Genomic DNA, 17,604 nt, shown 5'->3' with positions numbered 1-17,604 from the left:
ACATTAAGATTAGACATCTTAATATCAAGTCGTCTTGTGCTTTCAGAATCGACGAATCTGCTGAGGTCGTTCATGCACCTCTTTGGCAGAGGACCTGTAACCGGAACTTGGTCACCACCTTAGCACCCCCTGACTCGCACAGATTTTGAAGAACTTTGTCATTTATCTCGCCGTCAATCTGTAATAAATCATCAATAAGCGCACCTAATCTAAATGACACATAGTCATTTGATGCATGGTTATCGACTTCATTGGCTAAATGCTGTAACTCTCTAGCTAATTGTGCGCCCGCCATAGTTACTTAACTTTATACACGAAACAAACGATCAGTGAGTGACGTGACGTTAGTCCAAAACAAGACAAGAGTAATCGATCAAACGCTTCAATCTACGCTGAACCAATAGTAGGCAAGACCAACCCATCTAATTATCATACAAGACACAGAAAAGTAAGAATAAATTCAAGAATAAATAAATAAAAGTGGAAATAAATACATGCTATAATAAATAAATATAAAAATAAATAAACGTATAAATAAATAAATGTAAAAATAAAAGGAAATGATAAATAAAATAATCTAAAAATAAAAAATAATAATAATTAAAAATATTTAAAAATGACAATAACAAAAAATAATAAATCAATTTAAAAAATGAAAAGAAAAGTTAAAGCTAAGATCAATAATAGCTAAAACGAATTATTTTGTTTTATCAAACCATTCATTCCTGTATTTATTTTCATATTATTACATTTATTCGTTTATATATTTATTTATTTATACATTCATTTATTTATAATTTTTGCAGGTTTAGTCCTCCATAGCTGTAAGCCTTCTTTAGGTTTTACTATATTCGTTAAAATATTGTAAATTGTAGCGTAGCTATATTATAGTACTTTTTGCACTTTGGTAATGTATATTATAGTAGTCTGTAGTATTAACTATGAACTTTAAATACTGATAAATTGTAAATACTGTAGTGTTAACATTTAATTCGGTAAGGTTAGGGTTAGATTGAAAAACAGTAACCGAATGCTAGTCTCAGCCTCAGACGTCACTCCCACGGACCGTTGGCTAAACGTCTGATGCACAAGGCACACTTTTCTGGAAACACTTCAGCAGCACGTGCAAAGTCGTCATCTGATTGGTTGAATTTCACAGGATTTCTTTATCTTTAAGTTTATGATTATAAACTTATAATCATTGTTGTTGCTGTTAACTTTTGACGGTCGTGAATGTAGACCGGTCTATTACTGCGGGGACATTTCCACGCCTCTAAACATGACGCGGCACAAAACGAAACTTGATTGGTTGCTTTACCTGTGAGTCATATGGCCTCTTGGGCGGGCCTTGGCCAAAGAAAGCGGCGAAAGCTTAGTTGACTACGCGAGACTATCCGAATGTTACAGTGTTGTTTTTTCATGTTGGAGTAGGTGCACATAAATAAAGTTTCGTCCCAACTTAAATCTTAAGAATGATACTCTGTCAAAGTTCTGATTTTGCTCAGTTTGATTGATTTTGGAACCAAGATTCAAGAACTAGCATTCATACAACATTTTACATTTTTAGGGCATTATATAAATGTATAATAAAAACAGATTTGATATTTAGATATGAGTATATTTCATGTTAAAACAGCTCATTTAGGCTGTAGTGTAACATTTGTCTGTTGTGTCTATAGGATGGAACATACAGCTGACTCGTCGTGTTTCTTTGGAACGGTTGTAGGATGTGACCAGCGCCGTCTTCTGGGTCGGGTGTTGGCGGGGTAGAGCACCGTGTATCCAGCTGCCTCTATGGATCTTGTCCTTTGAATGCGATGCAGAAGAATGCGGTAAACCCCGGTCAAGGGACTGCGGCACTCCAACACCACATTGTTCCTCAGGTGAGCCTCGGTAATGCCCAGCGTCTCCAATGCCTTCTTAACCGACTGCTCATCCACAGAGAGCGTCCGTGAAGAATCGACCAGGTGTGATGCTGTTGGTAGGGCAGGTGTGTAAGGCCGCGGGTACTCGATACCCTGCAGCCAAGGGCTAGACATGACCTGTGCCAGAGATACACGACGCTGAGGCACAAGCCTCAGCGCCCCCTTAATAACCTGCTGGCAGGCATCTGGGATGTACGCTGGGATGGAGTAAGAACCCCTGAGAATACAGAACCTCAGTCGTTTGAGGCTAGAACCGTTAAAGGGGAACGTGGCTGTCGTCATGAAGTACAGCAGGACACCCAGAGCCCAGATGTCCACCAGCGGCCCAATGTAACTCTTGTCTCTAAAGAGCTCTGGGGCGGCGTAGGGTGGAGAGCCACAGAATGTTGTGAGGTGGTCACTGGGATTGCATTCAGTACTGAAACCAAAGTCACCCACTTTGATGCAGTAGGTGGTGGTGTAGGAGATGTTTTCAGCTTTCAGGTCCCGGTGGATGATGTTGTTGTCGTGCTAAAGGGCGTGAAAAGAGAAAATAGCATTTTAGATAGTAACATACAGTGAGGGAAATAATTATTTGATCCCCTGCTGATTTTGTAAGTTTGCCTGCTTACAAAGAAATGAAGGGTCTATAATTTTTATGGTAGGTTTATTTTAACTGATAGAGACAGAATATTTTAAAAAATCAGGGTAAAAGGTATTATATAAAGGTTATAAATTGATTTGCATTTCAGTCAGTGAAATAAGTATTTGATCCCCGGGCAAAACATAACTTTGTACTTGGTGGAGAAACCCTTGTTGGCAAGCACAGAGGTAAGACATTTCTGATAGTTTGTCACCAGGTTTGCACATGTGTCAGGATACATTTAGTCCTCTGTAAATCTTTACGGTTTCTAAGGTTTCTTTAATTGGAGTTTTAGCCTCCTTCACAGATGTTCTATAGGACTAGGGTCTAGAGACTGGCTAGGACATTTCATGTGCTTCTCCTTAAGCCACTCTTTGGTTGTCTTGGCTATATGTTTTGGGTCTTTGTCATGTTGAAGGCACATCCACGACCCATCTTCAGTGATCTAGTTAGTGGTTCTCGTCCAAGATTTTATGGTACATGGGATAAGTAATTTACAATAAATGATGCAACACTGTGTAGATCAATTTGAATTGACATTTTTAATTTCATGCCGACTTTAAAATTGATTCTTTGCAAATGTTCTATAAACAAGTTAATATTCAAATTGAAATGTAATTAAAGTTAATTAAGTTTCTTACTTCTAAAAATAGTTTTCACATTTGCATGGACTTTGTCATTTTTATATTTTTATTTTAGTATGATCTGTTGGGGTTAAATGGATTTTTCAGATGAATTTGAGAAGTGCTGGTCTGATTTTGATCTAGACTTGCTCTTGCCCTGCCTTGGTCTTGGTGGGTCTAGTTCTGCCTTGGTCTTTGTCTCAACACTCTGGTCTTGACTCGGTTTCGCCCGGCTTTGGTCTTGGTTATGACTTGGTCTAGGTTTAGGTGGTCTTGACTACAACACTACTATCTGTTAAATGTGCAATAAACACAGTTTCCCACAACACAATCCACCTAATCCTTTATTTTATTTCTATTTGTCTTTTTTTTCTCTTTTTGACTCATTGTGTAGTTCGCCTGCCATTTTATAAATGTATTATTTTGACAATATTAAGTTAGTATGTTATATGAATTGGTATTTCAGGGATGATAAACAGAGGTCACTTCATATGTACTCACCATGTGTTTAACAGCAGACAGTATCTGTGAGAACACTAGTTTGCTCTCTATATCAGACAGTCGCCCTCTGGTGGCAATCCTGGAGAACAGCTCTCCTCCGGGGGCGTACTCCATCACTAGATAAAGCCTTCGAAATGTCTCCACAACCTCAAACAGATGCACAATGTTTGGATGGGACAGTCTCTCCATGCAGCAGATCTCAGACGAGAACAACTTCTGGGAATGCTGGTCCAAACGCATCTTGTCCAGGATTTTGATGGCGACTTTTTCTTGAGGAAAAGAAAGAGAAATGTTCATTTTAAATGGGGCACATGGGAATGTCTAAAATGATCCAAATATATCTAAATTATGTCATATTCATAGATACTGGTAGGCCTTGACACACCGTAATGTGGGACTACATACATTTGTCCTCTGTGATGTCATTTCCTGTTTAATGGTTTTCATGTCACATGACAGCACGTGTTCTTTTATAATTTTTTCTTTGTCATCGTAAAGTGATTTCATCACCTTAATATTTTTTACTTGGATAGGCCACGAAAATGAGTTTTAGTTTAGAAATGTATATGTTAATCAAAAAATAATTTAGCATGATATAATTCTTGTATTTACAGCGTGATAACATCATTTTATGAAATATCAAGGAATTGGAGGGGTCTCGTGACTGAGATTATCAATAATCTTGTCCAGGATTAACCTACATCTGACTCCCCCCCCGTACCGACATACTGTTCCATACTCGATGGAGACACACTAAGTATTTGACAAGCAGGACATGTAATATTAAAAATGACTAAAAACAATGTTATTGCATTACATAAATATTAAAGTATATGATTATATGATATAATATAAAATTAAGGAATATTTATTTTGAAAGAAGATAGTACAGGCAATTTTGTAATAAAATATAAAATGTTTAAGTTTGTGGTTCACACATATTTAATGTTCAAATACAATGTTTTAAAATGCTTCTCACCTTTGGTCAGGTCATGAATGCCCAGTTTGACCTGAGAGAAGTTTCCGCTGCCAATTTCCCCACGAAGTTCGTAAAACCCGATCCGTCTGCCAAAGGTGAGGTCATCAACAAGCTTTTGGTTGTGTGTGAGGTCATAGACAGCTTTCTCAAAGGGCGTCTGCTTCACGCTGACCTCTGCAGGTTTTCTGTCCAGTGAACGGCCGCTTTTCTTTCTCTCGTCTGTTGTTTTGCTCAATTTCTGCGCGGCTGACTGAGAGAAGACCTCTATATGATGAGAGGGCATCGTCTGCTGTGCCACCTGCCCTGTACAGAGAAACAAAGGCTTTTTAACATCTGTTTTGTTCAGAAGACCTCTTTAATATCATTCTGAAGTTCTACTAAAAGAGGGTTCTATTTAAGTTTCTTTGGACAAATACACTCAACACACTTCAACATAGTTGTGGATAGCATCGTCAGATCATTCGTTCTCACATTATATATGAGAAATGTTTCATTTCATAGTGCCGTTAACTCTTGTATGGTTTATGTAAGTAAAAACACTTTACAGATGTTTACAAATACAAGCATCATAGACCGTACAAATTGTAAATATTTGGCCTTTACCTCTTCACAAATGAATGAAAAAAGGTGCTACTCACTTTTTGTACAAAACGAACCTATGAAATAGGTGAAAAACATGTTTATCTTGAACCAATATAAATGTCTGAGGTTGATTTTTTAGTAGGCTAAATATTCAGAACGGGTCCCAATGACTTAAACACCACACCAGTGTTAAAATTCTGAATTTCATTTGAAATTCAAATTCTGGTAAAGGTGTACTTCCATACTCACAGAGAACGTGACTTCTTCCATCCTCGTGAGTTATTATAGGCAGAACGGCAGGATTCATACTTAAAAGCATCCTCTTCTGTCTTCCAGTTTGTCCTCAGGATGTCAGATATGTCCAGTCGAGTGTGTGTCTCCAGATCACTTAAACTGCACATGTAGAGTTCAGGGCAGCGCAAACTCTTTGGGAGGCGATAATAATGTTTGAGTGAAGTTCTTGGTGTTGTGTGATACAGCAGTGTTTCTCTGTCACACACCTGTTCAGTCACACCCGAGCTGTCCGGTCTGCTGGACTGTGTCTGTGTAATCCAGTAGCACACAGATTACTGACCTCCAGACAGGTGACTCACACCTGACCTCTACTGTCTGCCACAGACAACACAGCCGTCAGATTACAGCCGCTCAAGAGCACGTGTACTTTGTGTCTGGAACATGAATTCCGTTTTTATCGCTTTACAATATTGTATTATTGATTGTACATGAGCGCTATCATTTGCAAACTTCCACATTTCCCAAAGAAAGCCATGATGCTGCACTGTAAACCCGGATAAATTGCCAGTCCTCAAAAAAATGAAGGCAACTCGTTGCCTCAAATTTTTTGAGTTTTAGAGGTTCTTGGTTTAAGTAAGCAGAACTTTTTTGATTACTGTTAAATTGAAGTTCTTAACATAGATCTTTGTGTACTTTTTTCAGTTCTGCCTACTTCATTTCATGAGAATGTGGAATGAAATATTTAAATCACACGTGCTAAGACTTAAGTTAACTCAATTTTCCCAGTTTCTTTAATTTACACATTTCTTAGTCTTAATATGCTCAAATACCTTGATGCACCCCAAACTGAGCAAGATAAGACTGGTCTCAGAACTGGCATAAGCAAAGTCATTACTTACTGGTGACATAACGCATGTTACAGCCGGGTTACATATAGCCTCCCACACAGCCTTAGCACATGCACTACTCTTCTAAACAATGATAACCAGAAAACTGAAAAATATGTCAAACTCTTCTAAATATCCAAGATAAGTGAACATTAACTTTACGGAAAAGCACACAAAATAATCATTTAAAAAGTTACTCTCCTAATACAGTATGACGCAAAGCATGCTGGGAATTGGAAATCCTTCTCGACCAATTGTGTTGAATTTGCTTCTTTAAATTAAGTAAATTGATTTGTTTTACTTTAAACTTCAAGTTAATAAAAAATAATCATTATACTTTACTCAAATGTAAAAATGTTTTTTAGGAACTTAAAATATTTAAGTGAGTAGAACTTTTCCATAAAATTAAGTTTACGTTACTTAATCTGCTTGATTATTTTGAGCATTTGGGTTTACCGTGGGGTATTCCCTGCGATAGTAGCTAGGGTGTGTCAAGACTGGTGGTGAAGAACCCAAGCGCAGGCAACGGCAGTGAAGGGGTTAACAGATATATTTATTTAACAGAAACAAAACACCCTCAATGGGGAAAACGGAACTCAGAAATATATAAAACAAAAGACTTCCCACGAGGGGGCAAAATGAAAACAAGACATAACTAAACTCAAGGAACTCGACACAACGTCTTAAAATAAAACAAGGCAGGATAAAACTAACGCAAAAACACAAAACTCACAGCTCTCAAACTATGCAGGACACAGGACCACGGGCGACGGCATGAACACATACACAATACAATCCACGAGCACAAGACAAAGAAACAAGAGGGTATTTAAAGGGAAGACAAACAGGGATAACGACACGGGGCAGGTGTGGGTAATCAAACACTTTGGGAAGGATAACGAGGAAACGAGATGGCGGGAACAGAGACGAGACACTGGAAAAACACATGAGAGGTAAAAACATAAACATCTCATGGCCTTCCCACATAAAACCCAAGGACTCTGCCCCGATCCCACCACACGACTAGAATTTCATAAACAAGACGTTGGGACCTTGACAGGGTGTTCTTGTTGTTTGCTAGGTCTGTAAGTTTCGCTAATGTGTTGCTATGTGACATTTTTGGCCAAACATGTTTAAATTTTTCTCAAAGTTGAGCTTCAGTTTACACTCAAGCACAACTTCACAACACTTTTCAATACATCTTTAATAATATATTTGACTATAGAGTAAATACGTCAGTTTTCCAAAGTTGGACATCATCACCTGCTTTTCTTGTAATTGGGTAATAGATATTTTTTCTTGTGCTCCTCAGGCTGAAGGATAAACCAAGGATAAATCTGCATCAGGACCAGACATGTGACATCACAGAAAGCAGGAGGTCTCGCTCTGTCTCATAACCGTCTCTCTGTCTCAGAGTAGATTCACGTCTTTCTGCTGACACTGAGGGAGTCACAGAAGGTAGATGTGTTTTATTTCAGCAGTTTACTCATGACAAAATCTTATTTTAGGGTTTGTGCATTATACTCGAGGTTTGTGTGAAGGCAGCACACACTTTAACAAAATATATTTTTTGATTTGTTTGTTTAAATATGTTTCAAAGAGCACTTTAACATTTTTAATATGAATCTAATCAGATCTAACACTGTATGTGACCTTATTTATTATCAGACATGACACGTTTTTTAATTTTAAGATTTGGGCTCGATCTTTGAACACCGCAGTTGTGGTGTGCAAAATCGCATAGATATGTGCTCATTATCTTGAAAAGTCTGTTGCCTTAAAATTGCCTTGATTGACATTTCACATATCACACATATTTAACATATTACCATAACACAGTTTGAAGGGACAGTTCACCCAAAAATGAAAATTTTGTCATCATTTACTCACTCTCAGATTGTTCCAAATCTGTAAATTTCTTTGTTCTGTTGAACACAAAGAAAGATATTTGGAAGAATGTCAATAACCAAACAGATCTCATCCCCCATTTACTGCAATAGTAGGTAGAATAAATACTATGGGAGTCAATGGAGGATGAGATCTGATTGGTTACTCAAATTCTTACAAATACCTTCCTTTGTGTTTAGCAGAACAAAGTAATGTATACAGATTTGGAACAATCTAAGGGTGAGTAAATGATGACAGAAATTCATCATTTTTGGGTGAACTGTACCTTTAATGGTAAAATGTCTGGTTTTAAATTCCCTTTACTATTTACAATTTTTATTGGAATTAACATTCTTTCATTTCATTCTTTTATCTCTGAGGTGACCGATGGGCCTCTGAAATTTTCGTTCATTCCCTCCATCTTTTCTGTTCTCATTATTTCGCTCTTTAAAATGTTCACTGAATTCACATGCTTCATGTGGAGAAGGGCCCCAGACTCCCAGAACGCTTTTATCATGGAAAAATGGCTCCCGTCATTCCATTGTGTGTCCAGGAACGAATCCATCCACAATGCTTTCAGAAACAACACGCTCGAGAAATATATAACCGTGATTGATGTTAGACGTTTGCTTGAGCAGATTAGCGGATTAAATAGTGATGGTATCACAGTCATCATGTGTGTTTGTGATTATAATGAGCGAAGTGAAAATGGCTCTGGACGGAGAAGACATCAAAACATAGAAACTCATCTCACAGTGCATATTCTCAATAGTTAGACGTCAAAAAAAAATGTGTCTTCATATTATCTTCAGTAATCGTGAGCATTCTCAGTGAAAGAGAGAAGAGCTTCTGTCTTCCACATTTAAAGGCACCATTTGTCGTGATGTTGAATAAACACAAAGGGTCGGCTGCTCTCTCCGGGGGGCTGGGCTCCCACGCCGGGCACGTTTACGTGCTTTGAGCCCGTTTTGTTTTAAGCGGAGGTGCTAAACACCTTCCCCCTGAGATAAAAGATGATTAATACCTTTGAACGAGTGCCGCTTACTGGCTCAAAGTCCCTTAAGTACTTAATTAGTGAAAGGATGGGCACAGATCTCACCGTCAAACACAAGACGTTCCCTTTGATGTTCACGTCACCTAACAGCAGGCATTAGAGTGATGGAAATTTGATTAGTTCTCTCCCATTCATTTGACACCGAGCGCCAGCATTTAACCTGAAGAGGAGATCCATATAAAAACCCTGAGAAACGGCAGAAGTCACAGCAGAAAGTGAAGAGGTGTGTGTATGTGAGAGAGAGACACCGGATAACATTACTATGGATTTACTGCCACTGTTTCTTCTGCTCGGCGCCGTCCATCAGATCTGTGAGTATTGATGATTGATTATTTCCTCATGATCTGCGTAAACTTCATGTACTTGACTGATGTTAACTCACTATGAGATATGTGAGTGTCACTGGAAATGTGACTGATGCATTTTGGTTTCACAGAGAGAGAGGGTTGAATTATTCTTGGGTATGGTTAAAACTAGAAAAAAAGAAAAGTTAGAACACCACAGTCTCAAAAAAGAACATACTTTATTGCATGTTCCCACCACAGGTGACATTTCGAGCCTTGTGGCTCTTCATCATGTGGAATATCATATGATATACCCAGATAGCAAAGATAATTGCTAATTCAACATGAAATCAAATTTCTGTGTTGTCTGGGGTATTTACGATATGGAATACCATGTTTTCATTTAATTATTTTATTTGTGGGTTGGTTGGAGATCCATGATTCCATGGGCCACACTACTTTGGAAATACCTTTAAATGGTGTATATTCAGTACTGTGAGTATAGTGCCATCTAATATGTGTTATCTCAACGATGTGTTAAAGGAAAAACGTTTCCTTTGAAGGAACAGTTCACACAAAAAAATGAAAATTTTGTTTTAATTTACTCGCCCTCAAGTTGTTTCAAATCTGTATACATTTCTTTGAAAGAAGATGTTTTGAAGAATGTAGGAAAGCAAACAGTTCTGGCTTACTTTTGACCGCCATTGCCATTTTTCCTTCTATTAGTCAATGGGGTCCAAGAACTGTTTGGCTACAAGCATCCGTCCAAATATATTTCTCTGTGTTCATCAGAACAAAAAAATTATACAGATTTGGAACAACTCGAGGGTGAGTAAATGATGACAGAATGTTTATTTTTGGGGTGAGCTGCCCCTTTATGAAAATGAACACAAATACTACTACAAATAAAACACAAAAAAATCACTAACTTTGATTATACAACATGGACGTTACACTTTTAATATAACAAACATGGTTGATTTTACGCGTATTTTGTGTGTGGTTTAGATTCAGCTGCTGTAGACAGAAACCTGTTCACAGAGCGCGCGTGCTGCAGACGCCAGAGTCACGTGATCTACATCGGCAGAGGTGAGTTGGTCGCCCTCATCGGCCGCGCATGGAGCTGATCGCGAAATAATTTAGAGTTCACTAGCAAAAGCAGAAACTCAATTTTTATTCATTTTCATAAATCATGTTGTATTGTGTTATCAAGTTTTTATTGTGTTTTATTGTGTTAGTTAGCTGTAATTATTCAAAACAGCCCAACTGCAGTTTGATTGATATTACTGGGAATGCACAGCAAAAAACATGTTTTTCTTAAACAGAGTTATCTATTTTTCAAATGAAATCTTCATTTTTCTTTACAATCACGATTCCTTTCTTAATTTAGCAGACGGTGTTATCCAACGTGACTTACAAATGAGAGAGGATTTAAAAATTTTTTATCTAATAAAATCAGACACACCGTGTTACAACAATGATTTTAAATGTTAATAATATAACTATTAAAAAAAGTCAGCCTGTAACTTTAGATGTTAGCTTTATACTAAACAACCACAACACTGACAGTCACTAAGGAACAATTTGGTATTTGACAAATGTTAAATTTTAAATTAATGATTAACTTTTGGATCACTGTACAAGTTTCTGATAGTAAGTCATGTTTGTGATGCTCCTAAATCAAGCAGTAGTTATACCATCACAATTGTTTTATTAAAAAGTATATTTTCCTTTTTTGTAAATAATAATTTCATGTAATAATATTTTTCTTGAGAAAAATCAGGAAACCTGATCGGTGTTTGTTTGTTTTCATTTTATGACTTAACCTTTCCTGTAACGTCACAGATATTTCAGGCAGTCCTGTGAATGTGGATGTTGGCCTGTGTAAATCGCATTGTGGTCAGTCAGCATCATTTGACACGAGTCTTCGGGCCTCCAAATTTTCCTCAATGCTGGATTACCTGAGGAACAAGAAGGTAAAGCGATTCCACAGCTGACCACACGAGGGAGACATATCTCATCTGTCAAAATAAATAACGTGTTCGCTTTCATGTAGCTCTGTATTACTATTTTACTACTCTTTATTCATTTGAGATAAATATGTTCATTATGAAGGCAGTCCTATATTTGTTTGTCTTTTTTTACTCGCATATTTACAATGAAGGGTAATTCTGATATATTAGAAGCATAGATTCATCTCTTTCTCTCACTATCATAGATGAGACGGCTGGAGCCATCGTCATCATTCTCAGGGGCAGCAGACCTGTCCTGTGGTCTGAGCTCCACCTGTGAGTCTGCCGGTGTCCGTGTGGACAGAGTGATGCTGTATGAAGGTCTGCGTGAGGTCGAGATCATTCAGGACTGCCACTGTGAAGCCAGAATGATTCAGTGTGTACGAGCACCGGCATTAAAAACATACTACTCAGAGACGCCGTATGAGACAGTTATAGACGCTGGCAAGTGTGTGGGAGTGAAAGGAGCACCAGGTAAGAACGTGGAGAAAAAGAAACCAAATTAACAAAAGAAATGTTCATATTCCAATATTTTCATTAAATACAGTGACCCCAAGAAGGTATTTGAAAGCTTATTTAAAAAAAATTAATGAATGAATGTCATCACACTATTGAACAAAATATTAAATAAAAAGTGGAATTTGAAGTGTTAAAGCACATTTTTCAAGCAAAGGTTTTCACACAAAAAAAGTTACAAAAATGTGAATTTTTGTAACAAAAAAACTAAACACTTTGTGGTTGTCAATCGGAAGAACGTGTCCAGTTTAGTGTTAGAATTTCAATGTGTGTAATAGATACAGAATATATGTATCTTTAAAACATTATTCTGGACACTTGGACGTTACAACAATTTGAAAGATAAATGATGATGACAAATTAAGGAATGATAATGAAGATCACAGTTTTTTTAAGTAAATAATGTTTGCGATGAATAAATGAGCCCCATCATAGCTGTACACCCGTTTCATTTCTCAGAGGGATTTTCATGCGTTCCCACAAAGTTTGATTCCACCCTCATTGAAACTCCAAACAAAGTGGAATTGATTCAGACTGTAGCTCAATGTAAACTGATGGAGGGCTGCTACAGAATCCCATATGTTGAGTATCACTACGAGACCACGTACAGCGATGACGGAGTCAAAGTGGAAAGTCTCAGGGTGAGTAAACCAACACAAATGACCATGACGCATACACTGTTTGATTTGCAAATTGAATCCTTTTTTGCATGACAAAATCGAAGACGACATTCTTGCTGACATTACATTTGTGTTATAAAGATTCAATTCCATTTTTGGAGGGGATTGTAAGTCCTCCAATGCAGGGAAATGTCACACCAGTAACTGCTGCTGGTTAGAGGAAATCAGTCATTTCCCCCATTAGCTGAACACAAAGAGGATCACAACGATTCACTTCCCTCCTCACATCCAATCCACATTCTGATCCAATGACATGTGCGAACTGTGCGTTTGTCATAAGGTGTTTAACATTGAGCAGCTGCTTTATCTCATTGGTTGACGCTATAAAAGTTAGTTTTGCAATACATTTGCAAGTATTTCCGTACTTATTCAGTTCTTGCATAATACGATTAGGCCGTCTTCACACAGCGAAGTAAATTAATAAAGCTGGCGTCTTGCTTATTGAAGACATGTGTGGTGTCTGTCGCAGTGCTGGCAGAAGGTGCGAGGAAGCCACAAATGGTCCCTGCAGGTGTCAAATCAAAGCACTTAGCATGTTAAATGGCCGTCCCGCATTAACAGCAGGCGGTGAACTGATGGCCTCTTTCTCTTGTGTTGCTAATGTTCCTACAGGAAATAGATGTGGGCAGATGTTTGGGAAGCTGCACCGCAGGGAATTGCTGCCTTCTCAGGTACACTACGAAACATCCAAGCCTACACACAGCTAAGCAAACACAAAATCAATCAAACAAACAAACACACACGCCCTTTATAGTGCGCACTAAAACACAACACACTTTGCTTCGACGCTTAAAGGGATACTTCACCCAAAAATGAAACTTCTATCATCATTTACTCACATTCGAGTTGTTCCAAATCTGTATAAATGTCTTTGTTCTGATGAACACAGAGGAGGATATTTGGAAGAATACTGTGGTAGGCTGTATGAGACCAGTTTTATTGCACTTATGCTTTTTGTTGTCCTTATGTTGTTCCAATTGGTTCTTTGTTCACCTCATTTGTAAGTCCCTTTGGATAAAAGCGTCTGCTAAATGACTAAATGTAAACGTAAATGGACGAATGCTTATAACCAGACAACTTTTTCCCCCCATTGACTACCATAGTAGGAAAAATTACAGTGCCCCAGAACTATTTGCTTTCCTACATTCTTCAAAATGTCTTCTTTTGTGTTCAACAGAACAAAAAAAAAGATAAAGTAATTTTTCCTACTATGGGAGTCAATGGGGGGCGAAATCTGTTTGGTTATAAGCATTCTAACAACTATCTTTCTCTGTGTTCATCAGAACAAAGACATTTATACAGAACTCGAAGGTGAGTAAACGATGACAGAATTTTTGGGTGAAGTATCCCTGTAAGACTCTGTCTAAACAACATACACACACACACAAGTTCACATGGGTTCTAGCTAACTTGACCGCTAGATCAGGACACAGACACTACACAGAGAGGGAAATGATAAGAACAGTAAGAAGACAAGAAAAAACATGAAAACATTCGATATTGGCATTTTAAAATATCGATTTTATTCCATTATAATGATGAAATACGTGCAAATTGTCATGTGACTGATCATGTGAGAACCGTTTTCCGGGTTCACAGGATTATAAACTCACACCTCCACTGTGAATTTATGTTCATCCGAATGCATGAGTTTTATCACCAAGGAGCCATGCAGATTTATTTTTACAGACGTCCTTATGAGAAACAATTACCATCTGAATAGGGCTATAGATCTTATATTCATATTACTCCCCAGACAAAATGCTGCTATAAATGTAGTCAACGTAGTGTTCAGTGTACACAATGTGCTAATATATTTAGCAAAATGTATGCAAATATAGTTGCTGTTGTCTGTCCTGCTAAAATCCATTTAAATAGGTTGACTGCACGGATTTGTTTGGAACTATTGTTCGCTCTGTGAACCACGTGACTACATGCCGGCGAGATCGAGTGTCGTAACTCTTTTTTTCAACGGCCCTGAAATTTACTACTGACACACTACATCAAAAGATGTAAATAACTGGTTTAAAATAAAAAAAATTGGGGGGGGGTAAAAATACTAACATTTGCACAGTATTGTAAATAGCTGCAAAAAGTCATGAAATTGAGAAAAGTAAAGAACTCACTTGCATGTGCGAAATAATGCTATTTTATATTATAACACAGCTGTTGTTTTCACTATTGAGAAATGTATTTGCGCATTTTGACAACAGAAAATAAAATATTTAAAACAGATGTAGTTAAAAAGTGAATTTTCAGTATACGGGAGAAAAACATTAAATATGAAAACATTATTTACGATGATCGTAATGTTTACTTTTTTAAATGTACACTACAGGTTTATAATATATTTTTGCAAAGATGTTTTTTGGTGACATTTTCTTATTTACTTACATAGAGCTTTATACAAAAGATTGATTCAGAACAGTTTTGCAGTAAATTTCTCTCATGAAAAGTTCATTTAATTGAATCACATTGTTTTTTGTGGTCTCTTGGGTTATACCAGTATGTTTTGTAGTGTAAATAGTTCAGTATAAATGGACAATTTTTGCATTCTCAGCTTTTCAAAAGACAGTATAAGATAATGTCAGCTTTACTGTAGCGCTCAAGTCAGTTCAACTTTTGTTCAAGTCCAACAGTGTCTATAGAGTCAGATTCGTATTATTATTGAATTTTAGGAGTCTTTTACATACCAGCTAAGCAGGCCAAAGGCAATGTTGGCAAGAGACCTAAACCGAAATACTATTACACACAGAAAACCATTAGAATTTTCCATTTCTTTAGCTTTAAATTCTTACACTGACATGCATACTTGGTGCATCTTTAAATATTGAATAAAATACCCCACGGAACACACATACCCCAAAACAATTGCTTTACATGAAAGTGTCTGCTTAATGCGTAAATAAATGTAGCTGTATGTATTGTGTGTGTGATCTGTGTTGTGTGAATGTGCTCACTAACTCTGTTTTTTGTTGTTGCAGAAGTGCATCTCACTCGGGGGAGTGTTTGCTTCGGGCTGAAGGTCGAGGAAACACTTGTGTTCCACAAGACTACGAGAGTCACACTTTCCTCAGTCAACATGGTCAAATCCGCACCGTCCTGGCCATCACCTCCTGTCTGTGTCAATCTTAAACACAGAGCCCACTTCTGGAAACTGCGATGAATTCAGAATTTGATAATTTTTTCCACAATGTTGCATGGCGCTAATGTCAAGGTTTTATGGGAGGTGCGAATGAGTTAAGGATATTTTAAAGGCACGCTGCAGGTATGCAGTTCACTGATGACAAACATCACATCTGTAATATATGTATATTATGTAAAAAAATATTTGTAAATAAAATCTACGTCAACACTTAAAAGTAGATTGCAGTCTTCACTCTTTGGATTAAAGGATTTCATGATGACATGCATAAAGAATGTTACACATCCAAATCATGTCATGGGTTTAAATCACATTACATATCAACCTAGAGTTTAGACATTAGCAAGCTATGCAAATGACAAAGAGGTGTCGTATATGCAAAGTGGCCGACAGAATACTGTAATCCTGAATAAAACATTATGATTGTCATTAGACAGACAGATAGACTGACAGACATACAGACTGACTGATTGATTTTATGTTATAAGAGCAAACAATAAGCATTATTACAGTAATCAGAATTCAAAGCTATATAGACTTTTTATTTTAATATTGCAAATGGCCAGTTTTTTTAAATTATATCAAATATATGAACTTTAACTATTATTATTACACGGCTCGTTGGAATGCTTGATTTTGATTGGCCAATCGTGACATCTGCAGGTTCGTTATTCCCAGATAACAACCACTCAAAACGAATAACACACAGTAACCCGGATGCAGCAAATCATTTTGACAGGTTTTTTTGACAAACTAAATATAAATATGTCTTTTAATAACATGTATGACATTATATTTACAAATGATTATACCAAATCGCCTGTTCTTGACATTTGAACATCGTTTCTCACCAGGGGCGTCACACCCGTGGGGGATACTTTTCCCGTTGAGAGGGTTCAACACCCGCACTTTTTCTGCAGTTTTGCACAAACGCCTTACAGCAGTCGCTCCTCCATTTCTCTGGCCGCTCTGTGTCTGCGCTGGCTGCGGCTGCCTCCTCTCCCCTCCCTCTCAAACATGACACTGGCTTTGAGTGTGACCGGCTGATGATTGGCTGTTCTGCCTTAAGTCCCGCATCTCTTGGTGTGTTAGATTTATCGGTCAGCTCGTGCAGAGGAGGCGGGAACTTATGGTTATGGTTATGGTTATGGTTATTTACATCTCCCTTTTCCAGGTACTTTGAATGAGTGTTTATGCTTTCGAGGTTTTTAAATAAGCTTGATATGTGTTTGGGAAGATGTTCTGTTTATGTTTTGTTGACATGTCGAGTGTTTTCTGTATTATATTTCGTTTTTTAGACTAATGCTAATTGCTAATTGGGATACTGTTCAGCAGCTAGCTAAATTCGGTTATGTATGAGGCATGCAATGTATAAAGTAACTGTGATGAAGAAGGCAGGGAATTGACGAGGAGGAGGGACAAATTGTCATTGTTAAGCAGTGTATTTATGTATTTATTGCCAGTGCAATTGATTTTGATATTTTGAGCATTGTTTGTTGATTAGCTGAATAGTTTTGTGGATACTTACCTGTTGTGTTTGATTGTACCTGTTGAGGAGAAAAAAGTGAGAAATGATGTCATTGTTTGCATACCTGTTGAAGAACTATGAAAGAAAAGTGTATATTATTTTAATGTTTAAAAACAGTAAATTGTTACATTATTTATACCACCAG

The 17,604-nt window shown here is 37.4% G+C and overlaps 2 protein-coding genes across 2 annotated transcripts; one reads left to right on the top strand and one right to left on the bottom strand.

Moving 5' to 3' along the window:
* Positions 1-1,673: 1,673 nt before the first annotated feature.
* On the bottom strand, positions 1,674-5,539 carry LOC130554813 (serine/threonine-protein kinase NIM1). Its single transcript, XM_057334685.1, has 4 exons — positions 5,482-5,539; positions 4,651-4,953; positions 3,672-3,940; positions 1,674-2,435 (listed from the first exon to the last, which is right to left on the bottom strand). Exons 1-4 carry the CDS (start codon positions 5,537-5,539, stop codon positions 1,674-1,676), a joined length of 1,392 nt encoding a protein of 463 aa, XP_057190668.1.
* A 3,615-nt stretch (positions 5,540-9,154) lies between these two features.
* pnhd (pinhead) lies at positions 9,155-16,129 on the top strand. Its single transcript, XM_057333401.1, has 7 exons — positions 9,155-9,605; positions 10,587-10,667; positions 11,424-11,554; positions 11,797-12,064; positions 12,566-12,747; positions 13,399-13,457; positions 15,771-16,129. The coding sequence occupies exons 1-7, from the start codon at positions 9,557-9,559 to the stop codon at positions 15,919-15,921; spliced, it is 921 nt and encodes a 306-aa protein (XP_057189384.1). The 5' UTR covers positions 9,155-9,556; the 3' UTR covers positions 15,922-16,129.
* Positions 16,130-17,604: the final 1,475 nt, after the last annotated feature.

Source organism: Triplophysa rosa, linkage group LG5 (genome assembly GCF_024868665.1).
Source record: "Triplophysa rosa linkage group LG5, Trosa_1v2, whole genome shotgun sequence".
NCBI classification, from domain to species: Eukaryota; Metazoa; Chordata; class Actinopteri; order Cypriniformes; family Nemacheilidae; genus Triplophysa; species Triplophysa rosa.
Note: the sequence above shows the minus strand (reverse complement) of the source record. Positions and strands in the feature narration are given on the sequence as shown.

Excerpts from the sequence above, each read along its gene's own strand:
- LOC130554813 (XM_057334685.1), bottom strand. The coding sequence starts at position 5,539 with ATGAATCCTGCCGTTCTGCCTATAATAACTCACGAGGATGGAAGAAGT. Across the intron at positions 3,941-4,650 it reads CATTCATGACCTGACCAAAG|AAAAAGTCGCCATCAAAATC; the intron begins GTGAGAAGCATT and ends CTTTTCCTCAAG. Across the intron at positions 2,436-3,671 it reads TGTCTGCTGTTAAACACATG|CACGACAACAACATCATCCA; the intron begins GTGAGTACATAT and ends CACGCCCTTTAG.
- pnhd (XM_057333401.1), top strand. The coding sequence starts at position 9,557 with ATGGATTTACTGCCACTGTTTCTTCTGCTCGGCGCCGTCCATCAGATC. Across the intron at positions 10,668-11,423 it reads CGTGATCTACATCGGCAGAG|ATATTTCAGGCAGTCCTGTG; the intron begins GTGAGTTGGTCG and ends GTAACGTCACAG. Across the intron at positions 13,458-15,770 it reads GGGAATTGCTGCCTTCTCAG|AAGTGCATCTCACTCGGGGG; the intron begins GTACACTACGAA and ends TTGTTGTTGCAG.